At 41.6% G+C, this 17,173-nt stretch overlaps 1 protein-coding gene across 5 annotated transcripts in view; it reads left to right on the forward strand.

The window, feature by feature from the left end:
* Positions 1–17,173, forward strand: part of CUNH20orf194 (chromosome unknown C20orf194 homolog) — a 70,218-nt gene that overhangs the window by 25,438 nt on the left and 27,607 nt on the right. For all 5 annotated transcript variants that reach the window (XR_003537608.1, XR_003537609.1, XR_003537610.1 and 2 more), the window contains exons 8-20: positions 1,738–1,836; positions 3,404–3,459; positions 4,442–4,577; positions 6,141–6,222; positions 7,192–7,228; positions 10,070–10,157; positions 10,555–10,631; positions 10,911–10,955; positions 11,419–11,464; positions 11,816–11,927; positions 12,380–12,450; positions 13,225–13,275; positions 14,061–14,148. Coding sequence is in view for 1 of the 5 variants with exons in the window: in XM_027705587.1 (XP_027561388.1) it covers positions 1,738–1,836; positions 3,404–3,459; positions 4,442–4,577; positions 6,141–6,222; positions 7,192–7,228; positions 10,070–10,157; positions 10,555–10,631; positions 10,911–10,955; positions 11,419–11,464; positions 11,816–11,927; positions 12,380–12,450; positions 13,225–13,275; positions 14,061–14,148 (988 nt within the window). In the remaining 4 variants the exon portion in view is untranslated. The remainder of the gene's footprint in view (positions 1–1,737; positions 1,837–3,403; positions 3,460–4,441; positions 4,578–6,140; positions 6,223–7,191; positions 7,229–10,069; positions 10,158–10,554; positions 10,632–10,910; positions 10,956–11,418; positions 11,465–11,815; positions 11,928–12,379; positions 12,451–13,224; positions 13,276–14,060; positions 14,149–17,173) is intronic.

Consider the following 17,173-nt stretch of genomic DNA (forward strand, 5'->3'; position numbering starts at 1 on the left):
CCTCCTTCTCCTTTTCCTCCTCCTTTTCCTCCTTCTCCTTTTCCTCCACCTTTTCCTCCTCCTTCTCCTCCTTTATCTCCTCCTCTTCCTCCTTTTCCTTGTCCTCCCCTCAAATCTACCACAAACTCTACAAAACACTAAAATAACTTGCCCTGGATTCCTTGAATTTCTTATTTTGCCTGGAATTCTCCTAAAAACCTTCCTAACATGTGACCTCCATGTCCAAAGTACAGGAATTCTGGGTGTTTGTGTGTGTTAATCCTCCTTTTGCAGCAAGGAGTGGGAAGAAAAATCCACGTTAACACAGAGCCATTCTTCCAGGGGAAAAAAAATGATGCTTCCAGGGAAAAAAAAAAGCACTTTTCAGGATCCTTTGTAACCTCTTTAAGTGGGTAACAGTGACACTCAGTGGCTGCCCTGGTGCTTTGGGAAATACAAACACTGGGAAGTGATTCCTGGTGTTAATGCCATGCTCAGGGCTGGAGGAGAAAGCAGTGGATGAGGACTAGTATTTATAATTTATTAATATATGTATTTTATGAGTATTAGGATATATTATTCCGGTGTTAATTTTTTAGCAGTTTTCAGCTCGGCAGCAAATCAGGCTTTTAAAATGCAGCAAGTTCAGCAGTAATTATCCCTTATTAATAAAATATTGGTAGTTTACACTCATTTGGTTGTTTAATCAACTGCTGTAATGAAAATTAAAATATCACAGAGCTTACAGGGCTCTCAGTCTGAGTAATCACTCTCTGATATTTCACCTCCCCTTTCCTGTGTGAAAGTGAGATAAATATTTGGGACTTTTCCTACACCTCCTAAGTCTACCCTGAAACAAGCTTATTTATCCTATTTTAAAGTTTTAAACCCAGAAGTTACTGTTAAAAAGACTTCAAATTTTCTGAAAACATCAATTCATAAACGGGCTTTTCATACAACTTTAATTTCCTAGAAGTTGGTGATTTTAGAAACAATGAATTTTCTCAGGGAGGATGAAGTCAGGTGATCTCAAAGAGCATTTGAAGCTCCTCTGTATTTATATTTTTTTTTGGTTCACATGCTGAAACCAGTGACAAGTGACTGAAATTATTCTTGAGACCATTTCAAAATTGAAAACTTTAAAGGCTCCTTTATCATCACTGCACACTCATTTCCTTTTATTGATCCTCTGATTTTTTAAAATTAATTTGAATGCAACAAATCACCTTTTTTATTCTGCTTTAGTGAGGTGTTACTGATATTTCCTTTTTTCACTCCCCAGTTGTTTTTACAAATGCAGGGACAGAAATAACTGTGCTTCTCAAATTCCTCAGGCTGTTCCTCACTTTCTGTCCATGGGCTTCCTTAGTGTCAGATAGAAATTACTGCAGAACCATGGACAGATTTCAAATTGCAATTTAAATCTCTCCAAGGGGAAGTTTTGTGGAAAATACGAGCTCTGGGTTTTGAATTCTCTCAGAGCACTGTAATTCCTTGGGTTAAAAGCAGGTGGTGCAGGGCTGTGGTCCTTCTCCCTCTCCTGCCTTTTCCCTCTCCAAAAAAATCCAAACCCAAACAAACACACAAAAAAAAACCCACAAAAAAAAGAGCAGCAAAGTTCTTATCTTTTAAAATACATTTGTTTTCTTGTATTTATTGTTTCAGTGGGCAGTTTGTGTTCTGAACTGCCCAGCGAAATATCAACCTTTGACTCCCTTTCTCTGGAAAGATCTTGAATATTGAATGTTTTTCTTGCAGGATTTAATGATTTTTGAACGCCAGTGGACCAACTTTTTTGCTAATTTTGACACAGAAATTCCCTTCATTCTGGAGCTCTCGGAATCTCAGGCAGGGGAGGTAGGTCTGCTTCAGGAATCCTTGGAAATCCTGCTCTCAGCCGTGCAGAAGGAATAAGGATTCAGCATTAGGGTTATTTTTTTTTTCCTGCCACATCTCACCTTTGAGGGCTCTGCAGAGGGACCTGGACAGTCTGGATCCATGGGCTGATTCCAACGGGATGAGGTTCAACCAGGCCAAGTGCCGGGTCCTGCACTTTGGCCACAACAACCCCCTGCAGCTCCAGGCTGGGCCAGAGGGGCTGGAGAGCAGCCAGGCAGGAAGGGAGCTGGGAGTGGGGATGGACAGGAAGCTGAACAGGAGCCAGAGTGTGCCCAGGTGGCCAAGAGGGCCAATGGATCCTGGCCTGGAGCAGGAACAGTGTGGCCAACAGGTCCAGGGAAGTGATTCTTGGCCTGGACTCAGCACTGGTGAGGCCACCCCTGGAGTGCTGTGTCCAGTTCTGGGCCCTCAGTTCAGGAAGGACATTGAGGTCCTGGAGCAGGTCCAGAGGAGAGCAACGAGGCTGGGGAAGGGACTGGAGCACAAGTGCTGTGAGGAGAGGCTGAGGGAGCTGGGGCTGTTCAGCCTGGAGAAGAGGAGGCTCAGGGGAGACCTCCTCACTCTCTGCAACTCCCTGACAGGAGGGGGGAGCCAGGGGGGGGTTGGTCTCTTTTCCCAGGCAACTCTCAGCAAGACAAGAGGGCTCAGGGTCTTCAGCTGTGCCAGGGGAGGTTTAGGTTGGAGATTAGAAAGAATTTCTTTGCAGAGAGGGTGCTCAGCCATTGGAATGGGCTGCCCAGGGAAGTGGTGGATTCTCCGTCCCTGGAGGTGTTTAAGCTGAGGCTGGATGTGGCATCAGTGCCATGGGCTGGGAACCACGGTGGGGTTGGATCAAGGGTTGGACTTGATGATCTCGGAGGTCCCTTCCAACCCAGCTGATTCTATGATTCTATGAAAACCTGTGGTTTGGGTTTTTTCAGTCACCACCCACCTTAAAAATCCCTGGTATGGTGGTTTAGGATTGCTGGGGTGATTCAGTGGAGCGTTTGCTCACTGATAATTCAATTTAGCTGATTTATACCTGCACAGCAGATATTTGTAGGTAGATTAACTTTGAGTTTGCTGGGCTCTGGTATGTGCAGGGCTTAACAATTTAGAGTTGCACATGTCAAAATCTCAAATATAGCTGAGGGGAACACAAGCCTGGGTGAAAAAAAAAACACAGGACTGGTGCTTTTGAAACGTTTTGTTGCTTTTTTTGAGCAACCTGGACTAGTGGAAGGTGTCCCTGCCCAGGGCAGGGGGTTGGAACTGGGTGGGGTTTAAGGTCCTTTCCAACCCAAATCACTCTGTGATTTTATGATGATTTTTTACAGAGGTTGAAAGTAGTTTTGGGGGGTTCAGGAGTTTTCTCTGAGAAAGATAATTCAGGTTTGTTCTTAATTATAGTGAGGATATATCATGCTTTCTGTTCTGTCTTGTTACTTGTTAAAATTTTTTAAATAATAATTTTAAAATTTAATTTTAATTTTTAAACAAAAATAATAATTTTTGTGGGTTTTTTTTCTTTTTTAATTCTCCACAGCCCTTCAGAAGTTATTTCAGCCATGGCATGATCTCAAGCCACATAACAGATAACAGGTATTACTCATTATTCCCTGGGAATTAGTACCTCAGTATGTTATTCCCATATCCCTGATTCCAGAATGCATCAGTTATAATTCCATTTGGGACCATCTCAGTATATCCCATCTCATATTAAATAAAACCAACATGTAAAGGCACTTCCTGGAAGGGTAAAACTGAATTTTCACAGGATTTAACGCTGTAGTTCTTAAACATACAATGTGATTATGTTTCAAACTCTCCACCTTATGCCTTTGATATGATCCATTTCTTCCCTGTTCCATCCCTGGAAGTGTTCAAGGCCAGGTTGGAGCAACCTGGGCTAGTGGAAGGTGTCCCTGCCCATGGCAGGGGGTGGGACTGGATGAGCTTTAAGGTCCCTTCCAGCCCAAACCATGCTGTGATTCCATGAAAAAGTTTTAATTGAAATAGGAAGGTTGTTTGTCTTCTGTTTCAAAACCAAAGTTCAGCTGTTCTGAGTTAAATCAAGTTTTTTTATCTACTTTAATGTCTCTGCAGATTCCTCTTTATTTGGAATAAACCAGTGTCCCCCATTGTTTGCAGCATCCCTTCATGTTTGCCCTGAAATAATGAAAAGACAAACCTTGACCTCTCCAGCTGAGTCTTGGGCCCAAAGCCAGAACTAAACCCAAAATAGTTTTGTTTCATTCCAATACAGTAATTTCAGGGTTTTTCAAGATGGTAAATTTTAAACATAATCACTTTTCAAGGCAGTTTACTTTTAAAAAGGGGGAAAAAAACCCCTCTTCTAATATCATTTGGGAACAGCCTTGAGATTTGTTCTTGTGCTTGAAAGAAATGATCATCTTTTCAATGCAGGCAGCTTTTTCTTTTGGAACTTGGTCTCTACAATGGGAAGCTTTGTGAGCCCTGGTAAAATTCACATCTTGGTCCCTCAGACTCGAAAACTTTAATTTCATTTGTTTTTAAGTTCCCTGCCGAGTATTTTGGTGGTGATTCCCTGTTTCCTCCCCAGCCCCAGCCGGCAGCCCTTTGTCCTGTTTGGCAGCCACTCCACCAAGGAAAACCTGAACTCTGGTAACTTTAATTTTCCATCAGAAGGACACCTTGTTCGAAACACTGGCCTTGGTGGGAGCACTGCCAAGCACATGGTAAGGCTTTGGAGTAGTTACCTGAGATTTTGGAGCTTTTTTTTGGCAGATTTTCTCTTTTTCTTCGTGTGTTTTTTGTGCTTACCTTCCGTGAGTTAAACACCTGATTCTTCTTAACGTAAAAACATGTTAGTTTAACAATTAGTTTAAGGAAGAAATTTCCTTTTCCTTTCTTCTTCCAAGTTATAAGACTGGATGCTTAATCAGGAACTAATGAATGATTTATTTCCTGTAAAAATACAACTTTTTAAACACTTATGTGTGGGGTGGGGGAGAGGGAAATGCTGTTTGTGAGGACATTTCTCCTGGTCATGAAGTGAAACTCTTCTATGATGTATTTAATCCTGACACACATTTGATTTTAATCAGATTTCTTAAGAAAGAAGTGAAAAGACACCTTTTTTTTTTTGATATTAGAACAGAATTTTGTGAATAGACAGGAGATTTTTATGTGTATCCAAATTCCAGCTTGTGTCGATGAAACAAAACTTTCAGCAAGTGTCGATGAAACCGAAACTCTCTGTGGTGTTCCAAGAATGTTCCAATGAATCTGTGGTGTTCCAAGAATGTTCCAATGAATCTGTGGTGTTCCAAGAATGTTGCCATGAAGTTGTAAAGATTAACTTGTTTCCGTTTTCAAGTAAAAGCTTAGTTGGTAAACATTTGATGAGGTCGAAGGCGGCGCAGGGGCCGTGACCGGGGGAGCCACCCCCGGGATTTGGGATCCTCTGGCTGGAGGGGCCTCGTGGCTCCAGAAGGCAACGGGCAGCGAAGGAGGAGAGGTAGAGTGTGGGCACCTCCCTGCTCCCTCCAGGGGCTCCGGGAGTGTCCGACAGTGGTGCGAGTCCAGATGGATGTGGTTGAGTCCAGGTCATCGTGGAGTGGACGGATGAGTGAGGGGATGAGTCCGTGACAACATTCCATGTGCGCTTTCCTCAGGGAATGGATGGACGTGGGTGTTCTGGACACATCAAAAACCTGAGAAAGGATTGTTTTGTAGCATCCTGCTGAAACCTCATCCTCCATCTGCTGCTCTAACACTCTCTCTCTGAAAACACTTTCAACTTTTGTCTTTCCTTCCCCTGATAACATTGAGACCATTTGCTGCCTTTCCGAGTGCGAGTACAGTTTTATTCTGATGTACTTGCTCCGTCTGTTCTCCTCAGATTCTGATGCTGTTCTTAAAAAAGGTGGTTTATTTACAGGTACAGGTGATACTGTTGTAATAGGGTGTCATGAAAATAGTAAATAAGACCAGCATAGTTATGGGAACCTGACCCACTTTCCTCTCCATGAAAAGAGCAGTTGGCATAGGAAATTGAGAACCCAAGTCAGAGCTCATCTCCTTCCCAAAGTCTTTCAACCATTCAGGTCGAGTCAAAAGTGATCTAGACCTTTGAAAACGTAAGTTTGCTTTTTCCAACTCCAGTTCCGTTGTGTGTCGTAAACTTCCTGTAGTTTGTCAGTGCTTAGAGGACTTAAGGGGAACTTAGTTTATTGTCCATTATTGCCCCAATTTGCTTTACTAATGTCTCTTTGTGTCTCATTCATACTGACTACCAGGTAGTGCAGTGTGTGTCTCCCAAGGGACCTCTGGCTTGTTCAAGGACCTATTTTTTTGGGACCAGTCACGTTCCTTTCCTGGGTGAGTACATTAAAAAATGCCGAGGCTGTTACTCTCTTTAATTATTTTTTAATTAAATTTATTTAATTTATTTAATTATTATTTAATTATTAAATTATTTAATTATTTTAATTTAAAATTTGCAGCAATTAAAAGCTGGCTCTGATTCCTTTGTGAGTGGTAGGTGTTGTGTAGTTCTGCAGCCAGGGCATGGGATCGTAGCAGATTTCAGGGGTAAAATGTGTCAAGAGGTGAGTGTTCCACAGAAAATCTGTCAGATCTGACTGTGCAGACCTTTTCCAAACACTAGACAAATATTTAAGTCAATATTCTTTACAGTTTGATAGAAAAAAACTCTCCAAAAATATAGTAAATAGTAATTCAAACTACGTTATCCTAAGATAACTGAGGATTTTTAAAAGAACAGAGGGAATTCTTTCACTCTGTTTTTAATTTTTTAAATTTTATTTAAATTTTTTTTGTTTAAATTTCCCTTATCCTCTGGCTTGGCCCCAACATAGTGGGTTACAACCAGCTGTTTTCCCAAATAAAAACAAGCCACGTGGAATTTTTAAAACCCATTTTCTTCCCTGTTTTAAATGGCTGTAAGAATCCTTGGATGAAGTCAGTCCTTAGGGTTGTTAGGTTGAAACCATAACCAGCTTAGAAAACAGCTGAAGAGAAGATGGTTGGAGCATTGGAATTAAGGATGGATTTGCTGTGCTTGTGCTTTTTCCTGGGCATCCAGGAATGGCCACGTTGGGATACAGGATATGGGGTGAGAGGGATCCTTGTTCTGACCCCCTGCAGCTGATTTTAGGGGACTCAACTCTTAGTCTTGGCTGCCCTGACACAAGTTATGCTTTGCTCTGCTCTAAACCTGCAATCCAACTGCAGCAACAGAAAATCCTGGATAATCCCACATGAAATGTGCAGCAGAAATGTCCCCAAAGTGCTTAAACCAACCCTTTTTTTTTTGTTTTCCTACAGGAAACGACAATGAGGGGCACAAGGAAGCTGATCAAGTGTAAGCTTTTTATATTATTCCTTAACTCTTCTCTCTTTTTGCCTCGTGGCAGTTGGTCAAACCTGCTTTTAGTGGCTGTTGGCATTTGCAGAGACACATTTTTATTCAGAATAATGTGATTGTGAGAGGGTTTCAAAGGCAGAGTGCTCGTGGAGGGTTTCAGTGGGCAAATTAGGAATTTGCTGTGACCATCCCTTCTGCTGTGCAGCAAAGTAGGAAAGGAGATATTAGTAAATGTTGCTAAATTTTAATAAAAAAATTGTTTTAAGTTACTTGAATAATTTTTAAAGGTGCTGCTTATATACCAAGGGGGAAAGTATCTCAAACTGAACGGGAGCATCATCCACAGGCAGAAAGAAAAGGAATTTTCAGACCAGTTTCATTAAGTGTAAGATTTATAGTGAAATGCCAACAGGGAACACTCAAACTTGGGAAGGAATTCACTATGGAAAGTTAGATAAAAGTTAATTTTCCAGCTGGGAAGCTGCAAAGCATTTTAACCTTCTCCAAATCAGAGTGTGTTTATCCATGTCCATGTCCTGCGTGTTGGTAGATCCTGTCCAGCTTTAGGAACATAGAAAATCTGCTCTGGTCCTGCTCTCTCCCTCTCTCTCTTGACAAACCAGACCTTTCCTTAGAGATTTTGTCCTCCTTGGGAGTTGGGATCATTTCAGGAGCCTGGATTTGCTTCTGCAAACCTACCTGACCTGTTAGCAAGAGATTAAAGATGTGTCAGTACTTTAATACTGAACTACCGTTGATTTTTATATAATTTAATACTGTTCTCAAAGACATAAAAGTGGAATTACTGCCCTGAGCAGCAGATTTGTCCTTTTTTTATAGTAAACTGAACTCCAACAGGTAATTTTTCTGCTCAAACATTTCTTGTCCCACCTCTAAAAGACTTTGAATACATTTCTAACCGAGATGAGTAGAGAAGCTGTAAACAAAGCAGTTGATAAAGGCAGTGTTTTTATAAGAATATCTTTTCTCTTGGAAGCATCCCTGTGTTGGATCAAATAATCCACAACAGCAGAATAATTAGCTTTTTTGGCAAACCTGATCTCAGGATTTTGGGCTTTTTTTTGCAGCTGAGTCCTGTAACTGCTTCCTATATTTGTCAATATTTTCATAAGCAACATTCAGTCCAAATTTGGCTGTGTTTAGGAAGCAGGACTGCAGCTTGGCTGGAATGCATAAACTGCACCTCTGAGGATAAACTGGGGTAAACTTTGTAGTTTTATGTTTTTTTCAGAAAATGCCATTCTGTGTTTTGCGTTGTCAGTGTTAAAATTTCAAGGTGGGAAGAAGAGTAAAGTATTTATACTGATACACTAATATTAACTATTAATGACTGATGGAAAGCACAGCCCACAGAGGTGTTTCCTTGCAAATATTTAGGTGAATTTGAGGGAAAATAGGAATGGTCACAGAGTTAGGAAGAATTAGACACGTCTCCCATACCAGATGCACTGAAAATACATTGACTGCATATTTAGTCCATGAAATTACACGGAAGAAACCTGAAAAAGTAGTAAGAAGTTTGCATTTTAAAATTACTTGGTGCTATTAGGGGTGATCCGAGTCAGGCTTTGGTGCATTTTGAGGTCCCTCCACATTTGGGAGCTTCAGGTGCTCTTCTCCCATCCGTCAGGAACGTTTGCATATGGCTTCAATGCTGGATCCTCCTCTTTCCTCCTCCCTCTCCCCTCCCTTGACACCAAGCAGTGGCAGAGGAGTAATGAGAGGAGTTAAAATTTGGGCAAGTAGGACTTTTTGGTCGATTTGCACATCTTTTAGTTGTAATTCAGCAGGAATTTTGAACCAATGTTTCTTAGTTGGGAACAAGTGGGTTTTTTTCCCAGTTGTTCTGGAGCTATAAATGTCTGAAGGTCACTCTTGGCTGGTTTATTTCTGGACAGTTTTTTCAATTCCCTTTTAAGAAGGGAACAGGACTAAGCTGTGGTGTGGATGTCATGGAATCCTGGAATGGTTTGGGTTGGAAAGGACCTTAAAGGTGATTGAGTTCCAGGCCCTTGCCATGGGCAGAGACACCTTCCACTAGCCCAGGTTGCTCCAAGCCCCATCCAACCTGGCCTTGGACACTTCCAGGGATCCAGGGGCAGCCACAGCTTCTCTGGGCAACCTGGGATAGGGCCTCACCACCCTCCCAGCCAGCAATTCCTTCCCAATATCCCATCTATCCCTGCCCTCTGGCACTGGGAAGCCATTCCCTGTTGTCCTGTCCCTCCATCCTTTGTCCCCAGTCCCTCTCCAGCTCTCCTGGAGCCCCTTCAGGCCCTAAAAGGGGCTCTCAGCTCTCCCTGGAGCCTTCTCTTCTCCAGGGGAACCTCCCCAGCTCTCCCAGCCTGGCAGTGCCAGGTTGTTGCTCCTTTCATGCCCTTCAGAAGTTGCCTCCCTTGGGCAAACAATCAGTGACTCAGATTATCTGGAGGACTTTGCCTGTGCTGCCTTTCCAAGGCTGATTCCAAGGAGACTGATTGCACTGAAATGGAGCTCCCTAAAACAATGGGATGTGATTCTTAACACAACTGCAGTGAAAGTCAACAGGAAAACATGTTTTTATTCTTGCCTGAGCAGGGCTGCATTTGTCTCAGGAGGTACCTCCCCAAAATATTCTGTAATTCGAGCAACTCCCTCGCTCTAATTTAATTTTCTCAAACCAAAAGCTTAATTATAAACCTACTTCTGCACTCATTTGAGCCAGGACCCCTTTTTTAGTAAGAGATTTGTGCAATGAGAGGAAGAACTGCTCCTTTAGGCAGAGGAGGAAGAAAACTCTCCGTGTGTAGTAAATGTTGTGTTTGGTTCTCTCTTCAGTGCTCTGTTGTCGCAAATCTATTCTGCTGTTGTAGAGGCTGTGCTTGCTGGCATTGAGTGCTATGCTAAAACTTCCACTGAATCCAAGGTAAATGAAGCCCCCCCTTCTCTCTCTCGTTGTTCATTTGGATTGCTCACGCTGTGCCATGACATGCAAACCCAAATTAAACCCAGAGGAGAAACCCTTAAACCCAAAATAATGTCGTGGTTCGTCTGCGTAACACAAAGTTCAGCCCGTGGCCTCCAACCAGTCTCTGAATTCTGCTTAAAAAAAACCACGTTTCAGAGTGTTCCTGTTATCCACCTACAATATTTTGCCATCTTTCATGAGTTTTCCTGTGAAAGAACAAATTTTAGCCTGGTGCATCAGTGTGTTCCTGTTTAGTGTCTCGTTTATCTCGCGGGTGCTCCTGTGGTTGCTGGGATTTTGGAAAAGGATGGGTGGGGAAAAGGGGTTTCATCCTCCACTTCCTTTTCTTTTTCAGGCAAAGGAGGTGGCAGAGCAGGTGCTCATGGCTGTGTTAGACACCCTTTGCTTGACACAGCTCAAATCTGCTTTACGGTGGGTATTTCCTACAGTTCTTGATTGATCTCTTGTCTCCATGGGGAAAAATATCAAATATATCAAATATATCGGGGAAAAATATATCAAATATTGCTTTAAAACTAGCTACCAAACACTTCATGATGCATTCAGGCTTTTAAAATAATTATAATTATTCCACTTTCTTACTTTTTTTATCACTTCAGTTGTTTTGCTTCAAATCTGCCTTTGTTATTTTTTCACGTGTAGAAGAATTCTAAACAACGTGTTTCACCAGTGCAATTTCTCTTCCTGCAGCTCCAAAATTGCTTTTCAAATTCAGGCTGTGAACAATCATGGAAGGTTTGTATCGCTGCCTTAGACTTCTTGTTATCAATTAGTGCTTTTAATACTGTGATAAATTTATTTTTCTTCTCTTAGAACTTCTCTGAGAAAACTTTGCACTTGATTATTTCACCCGAGATGTGCAAAAGGCTTTTGTGGATGAGAGAGTTGAATGATTTCGTATCTGTAATTCTGTGGAATCCTAAAAACATTAAAAAAAATAAAAAGCAATGGGGCAGAGCAGTTTTATTAACTGCTAATGAGTAGAAGCAGCATGAGCTCATTAAGAGTTTCCTTTTAAAATTTGCTTTTAACTTGGTTGATATCACAAGCTTGTGCTTCTCAACCCCCACTCTGTCTAATTGAAATGGCCTCCACAAATAAAAGCTTATTTTAAAATAAAATAGCTTTTTTTTTGGCTGCTTTGGAGCCTCTAAAAATGATGTAACTTCTAAATATTTAATTGTCATTGTCGTTCTAGAATTACCCCGTTAGATAACGAGGACAGCCTGAGTTTGATCAAAACGGTGAGTAAGCTCTTCATTATTTATTATTATTGGTTTTATTTTATTTGTATGGCTTTATTAGAAAATAAAGCTCATGTGGCAGGTTTTTTGGGGCGTGTTGAGACCTTTATCTCTGTGAACATAAGTGTAAGAGGAGATACAAGAGATGCTGCAACAGGTTTAATATTAAGTCAGACCATGGAAATCGGAATAAAACATTAACGTTAATTAAGGTTTATGATCTCAGACTTTCCACCACTGTAGAGAAGTGCTTGTTTGGGGTGCTTAAAACACACAGATTTCGCTGTTTCACTTGAAATATTTCAAGTTGTGCTTTCCCTTCCCTCCCCTCCAACCCTGGGATTGCTGCAGGCGTCCATGATGGTGTTTGACATTCCCGACTTGCTCACGGGAAGAGGATGTTTGGGATCTGTTGTGTTTTCAGAGTCCTTTCTGACATCACAGATACAAGTCAAAGAAAAAGGTGAATATTTGAAGTTCTGAGTGTCATTCTGTTGGCTTGGCTGTGCTGGAAGAGCACAGGGGATCCCAGTGGATGTTGTTGCTGTTCCCCTGATGGGTTTGGAGCACTTTTGGGGGGAAGGAGAGCAAAGGAAGAAGCCACATAAACACCAGAATAAATCAGGGCTTCTCTGCAATTGTCTAACAGCTCTGTGTCTGTCAGAGCACAAGAAAACTGGGAGTTAGGCTGTTGTGACTTCACTTAAACACTCACAAATCCATAAAGCAATGAGAACATTTTCCTATTTCCTAAAGAAATTTCAGCTCTTAAAAGCAACTTATTGGACAGTCTGAAGTACGTGGGTGGAATTATGGTTTGGTGGGCGTGGTGGTGTTAGGTCTGAGGTTGGATTTGATGAACTTGGAGGGCTTTTCCATGATTGTCCTGCTTTGCTTCCACGTTTTTCCCTGCAGATGGCAGCATTACTCCAGAAACCAGCCACGTTATCCTGACTGCAGGAATCCCGAGGTTCACGTCCTGGCTGGTGAGTCCACACACACCCACCTGGCTTTATACACCAGGGAACACTTGTTAGGGAAGGATGGATGGAGGAGGGAAAATACAGAACTTGGGCATTGAAGCAGAATGTTAATATGTGAATCTGTTCTGATTTTTGAATTTGGACACGGAGTGAAACACTAATGGGTGGAAACAGGCTGTGGATCCATTCTTTACACAGGTTTGAAATCATTTTTAGCAGTTACAAATATAACAGAGGGTAACTTCTGGCAAATTCTGTTTATTGTGAGGCACTCTAGATCACCCCACCAGGAAGCAAGGTCTGATTCCAGCCCTCTAATGTGCTACCCTGTGTTAGAGGCAGAATTCCAGTGAATTTAATAAAGCTGGGCAACCTTCTGCCTTTGGCAACCCATAATTTACCTGTAGTGTAAAATAAGACTGGATGGAATACACTGTTTTCTGTCCATACAATAGTATTTTAGTCTGTAAAACATTTATTGGGGAGAATGTTGTGCATTTAATTTCATGCAAAGAACTGTTTTGGTCCCATAATAACACAGTATTTAGAGCACAAAACTGCCTTTGCAGCACTCTGGGCTTGTCTGCCTCTGGTACCTGAGGTTTCTTGTTTTCCTCAAAACTTCCTTAATGCTTTTTATTTAGCATTACACTGCCTTTATTTGACTTGTTTTATTTGACATTAGACTTGCTCTGTGTAACTCACTTTATTTCACATTAGCCTTGCTTTATCTGTGGTATAAATCACAATACAAATGGAAACTCTTTCTGGTTCCAGGTTGAAGACAGTGATGTGAAACTCTCTGAAAAGGCACAGCACGTGTTGAAGGTAAAACAAAACATTTTTGTTAAACCAAAGAAGTTACACTTTCATAAACCACTGTTCAAAAAAACTGAGCCCCTACCAAACTGTCTTTTATTTTGTGTGTTATTTCTCTCCTACAAGGCTTGCCTGTTCTTTGAAACTCTGACCTATAAAAAGTACATTGTGTGTAAAAGTCTGAGGGTTTCTTTCTGTCAAAGGATGACAAACCCCGAGGGCAAAAAGAGTTCTAATAAAGCTACAAATTCATGGAAGTCTCACTCACCATTACTCCTGGAGCTCATGTGTTCCCAAAAAACCCCCACAACTCAATGCCACTCTACATACAAACTTTCTTTTAACTTAATTAGCCTGCTAAACGTCTAAAGGAAAACACTCCGGAAAGAAAAAGGCCTTTGGAATCTGGGAACATCTTAAATCACATGAGTTTCACATTTGTGGTTGAATTTGCGGTTCCCGGGAATGTTCATTATAAGTAGATTCATTTTCCTGTGCTGTCCTTTTAGCTCAGGGGATTTGACAAACTGCAAACACAAAAAAAGCTCTGCCCTGTGGTTGTGACAATGGCTTGGAACTTCACAGCTGCTGGCAAAGCCAAAATGGGGGGAAAGGCTTTTCCAAAACCATCCTGCCACTGGCCCTGCTGCATCCAGGATAAAACTCTTTAATTTTATAAAGTTCTGAGGGGTGCTGTTTAAAAGAAAAACCTTCTCTCTTGGAGCAAACACATGAGAAAGTGTCCTGGTCCTTGATCCAACCTGTGATGTTGCTGTTTGTTTGTTCCTGTCCAGGAGGATAAATCTTTCCTGGGCACTTTACTCACTGGAGGGGATGGAGTGTATCTTTGTTCCAGCAATCCACAGGCCATGCCTGCAGAAGGTGAGATGTGCTTGGGGTTTTGCTTTTTTTTTGTTGGGTTTTTTTTGTGTGTTTTTTTTGTGTGTGTGTGTGTGTTTTGTTTTTCTGTTTTTATTTTGTTTGGGGTTTTTTTGTTTGGTTGGTTTTGGGTTTTTTAGGTGTTTTTTTTTAGTTTTTTAAACAAAAGAGACACATTTTCTGGGATTCACACTTCTGGTGAGCCAAACTACACCATCACCTTAAGCTTCCTTTCCATTTGCCTTCAAATTCCATCTGTTGTTCTATTTATCCTCAGCCTCTGCTTGAAACTCCTAATCCTGGAAGGAGGATTCCTCTAGGCTTGCTTTGGATGGACAGTGAGGCTTTGCAGACCTGGGAGATGCCTTTTTTCAAAACATGCCCAAAATGACTGTTTCTGTCCTTAAAAGATGATGTGCCAGATATTTCCTGCCTTTTCTGTATCTATATGAACATGAGGTTGGAAAGATTGGGCATTACAGTCCTTCCAGCTCAGGAAATGAAGGCAAATATGGACCTTTACACTGCCTGTGATGTAGGAGGGGATGTTATAAACTCATTTACAGCCTTGTATTTGCTCCTACCAAAAACTCTTCCCGGAGCTGATGTGCTGTTCCCGCTTTTTCCATTCTATTTTCACTCAGGAATTCAGTGTTTCCCAGCACAGGTTCTCACTGTGCTGCAGGAAGATGCATGATCTTGGTTCTTCTCAGATTCAATCCAATTACTGCTTTCTGACACAAAATAAATTATAGGAATCTTGGACTATTCCTCCTCTTTTGGCACCTTTTCCTTCAAGAACTTAAGGGAACGTGAATATCCCAGTAATACAACTAAAGACAATTTGAGTTGTTGGGAAGGTTTTCCCTCCCTTCCCTTCCTGGTGCCTTGAACAGATATTTTTAAGGCCTAATATTTGATATTCCAATGTATAGAGAATGTGCAGTTGTGTCAGTGCTGATGTACAACAGAGATGATGAATATCTGACGTGAAGTTCTCAGCACGAGCTGATGATCTTCAGAGGAGAATCTTCAGCTTTGTAGTTCTGCCATGTGGTGTCCAGGATAAATAATGAGGTACAAGGCAATTAAAAAGCAACTGTCACACAGAGGAATCTGCTTTTGCTTTTTTTAAAGCAAAAATCTTCATGCAGAATATGATATTTGGCTGTTTTGCTGTGGGCACGTGTGCACTCAGTAAATAACGAGAGAACAGTGGCATTTTTTTGGCTCTGTTAAAATTTGTTGTTTGTGCTCCAGTGGAGCAATTTACTTATCCCCTTTTTCTTTGTGGGGAGGAGGTTTATGGAGTTAAATGTCTTGATAACTTCTGGGTTGGAGGGTTCCAATAGGTGGTATCAGGACTGTTATGTGAGTGAGGGGTTAAATCAGTGGGTGAGGGATTTTCTTGGCTCTCCAGTGAAAATGAAGTTGAGCTCGTTCCCTTTTTGTTGTGCTCAAATTTGGGCTCTGCTGAGGTTGCAGCTCTGTGGTCTGGCACTATTGGGTGCAAAAGGTGCATAAAATCATGGAATGATTTGGATTAGAAAAGACTTTAAAGCCCATCCAGTCCCACCATCTGCCATGGGCAGGGACACCTTCCACTAGCCCACATTGCTCCAACCTGGCCTTGGACACTTCCAGGGATCCAGGGGCAGCCACAGCTTCTCTGGAAATTTATTCCAGTTTCTTACCACCCTCACAGGGAAGGATTTCTTTCCAATATCCAACCTAAATCTTCACTTTTCCAGTGGGAAGCCATTCCCTGTGTCCTGTCCCTCCATCCCTTGTCCCCAGTCCCTCTCCAGCTCTCCTGGAGCCCCTTCAGGCCCTGCAAGGGGCTCTCAGCTCTCCCTGGAGCCTTCTCTTCTCCAGGGGACCCCCCCCAGCTCTCCCAGCCTGGCTCCAGAGCAGAGGTGCTCCAGAATCATGGAATGGTTTGAGTTGGGACTGTCAGTCCTGCTGATTCCACGCCCTGCCATGGGCAGGAACACCTCCCACTAGCCCAGGTTGTTCCAGCCTGGCCTTGGACACTTCCAGGGATCCAGGGGCACCCACAGTTTCTCTGGGCAACCTGTGCCAGCGCCTCCCCACCCTCCCAGCCAGGAATTCCTTCCCAATATCCCATCTAACCCTGCCCTCCTTCAGCTTAAGGCCATTTTCATTAAAACAAAACCTTAATACTGAACAACTTTGAAGATCTCATCCCAAGCTGCCATTCCAAGTGGAAAGCATCTTAGATTCTTTATTATTTCTTCCCAGCCTTTTTCAGGGAGCTGAGCAGGCACTTTCAGCCATATATTTTAGTTACTTTGACTTTTCTGAAATGTAACCGAGTAAAATCTGTTTGTTTTTTTCTTTTTTCTTTAAAGAAAATATTTAACTTTTCCCTTTTGCTGACTCACAAACTTCCCTGTGTGGGATGTGATGCTGCTTTTAAATGCAGAGGGCCAGCTGGCAGCCCCTGCTCAGACATTTGTTCATGGCTTTCTGAAGCCTGTCAGAAATCAGCTGTTTGCTGATACCAGTTTCTAACACTTTGATGGAATTTTCTTTTATCCATTATCCCACTCAGCTTTGCTGTTTCTCATTTCCAGCTGCTCTCCTTCATGCAGGTTTGTTAAGAACCAAAATTTAAATGTTATAAATGTTGAAGGGGAATATTTAAACAGTGTTTAAATTTTAAAATTAACTTTTCAATTTAAATTCCAAGGTAGTTTTTAATTTAAAACTTAATTTTTAAGTTAATTTTTTCCCTTTAAATCAAACTTAAACAGTGTTTGATTTTGCCATTTGAACTATTTGTTCCATTTAAATTTTGAGTTGTTTGGGATGGAAGCTTTTCTTAAATTCTTGTATTGTCAGTCTTATATTTCTGGAAGTTTGAAATTCAAAGGGATGAAATTTTTTTAGCTTTTAAAGAAAAAAAAACACCTCAGAATATTTATGATAAAGAGGCTCTGGGGGGTAAAATGAAGCCAAATGCAATCGTAGTGATATATAAAAACCAAAATCCTGCAGGATCATG

The sequence above is a fragment of the Neopelma chrysocephalum genome, unplaced genomic scaffold (assembly GCF_003984885.1).
Source record: "Neopelma chrysocephalum unplaced genomic scaffold, ASM398488v2 Primary Assembly neopelma1_345, whole genome shotgun sequence".
Lineage (NCBI taxonomy): Eukaryota > Metazoa > Chordata > Aves > Passeriformes > Pipridae > Neopelma > Neopelma chrysocephalum.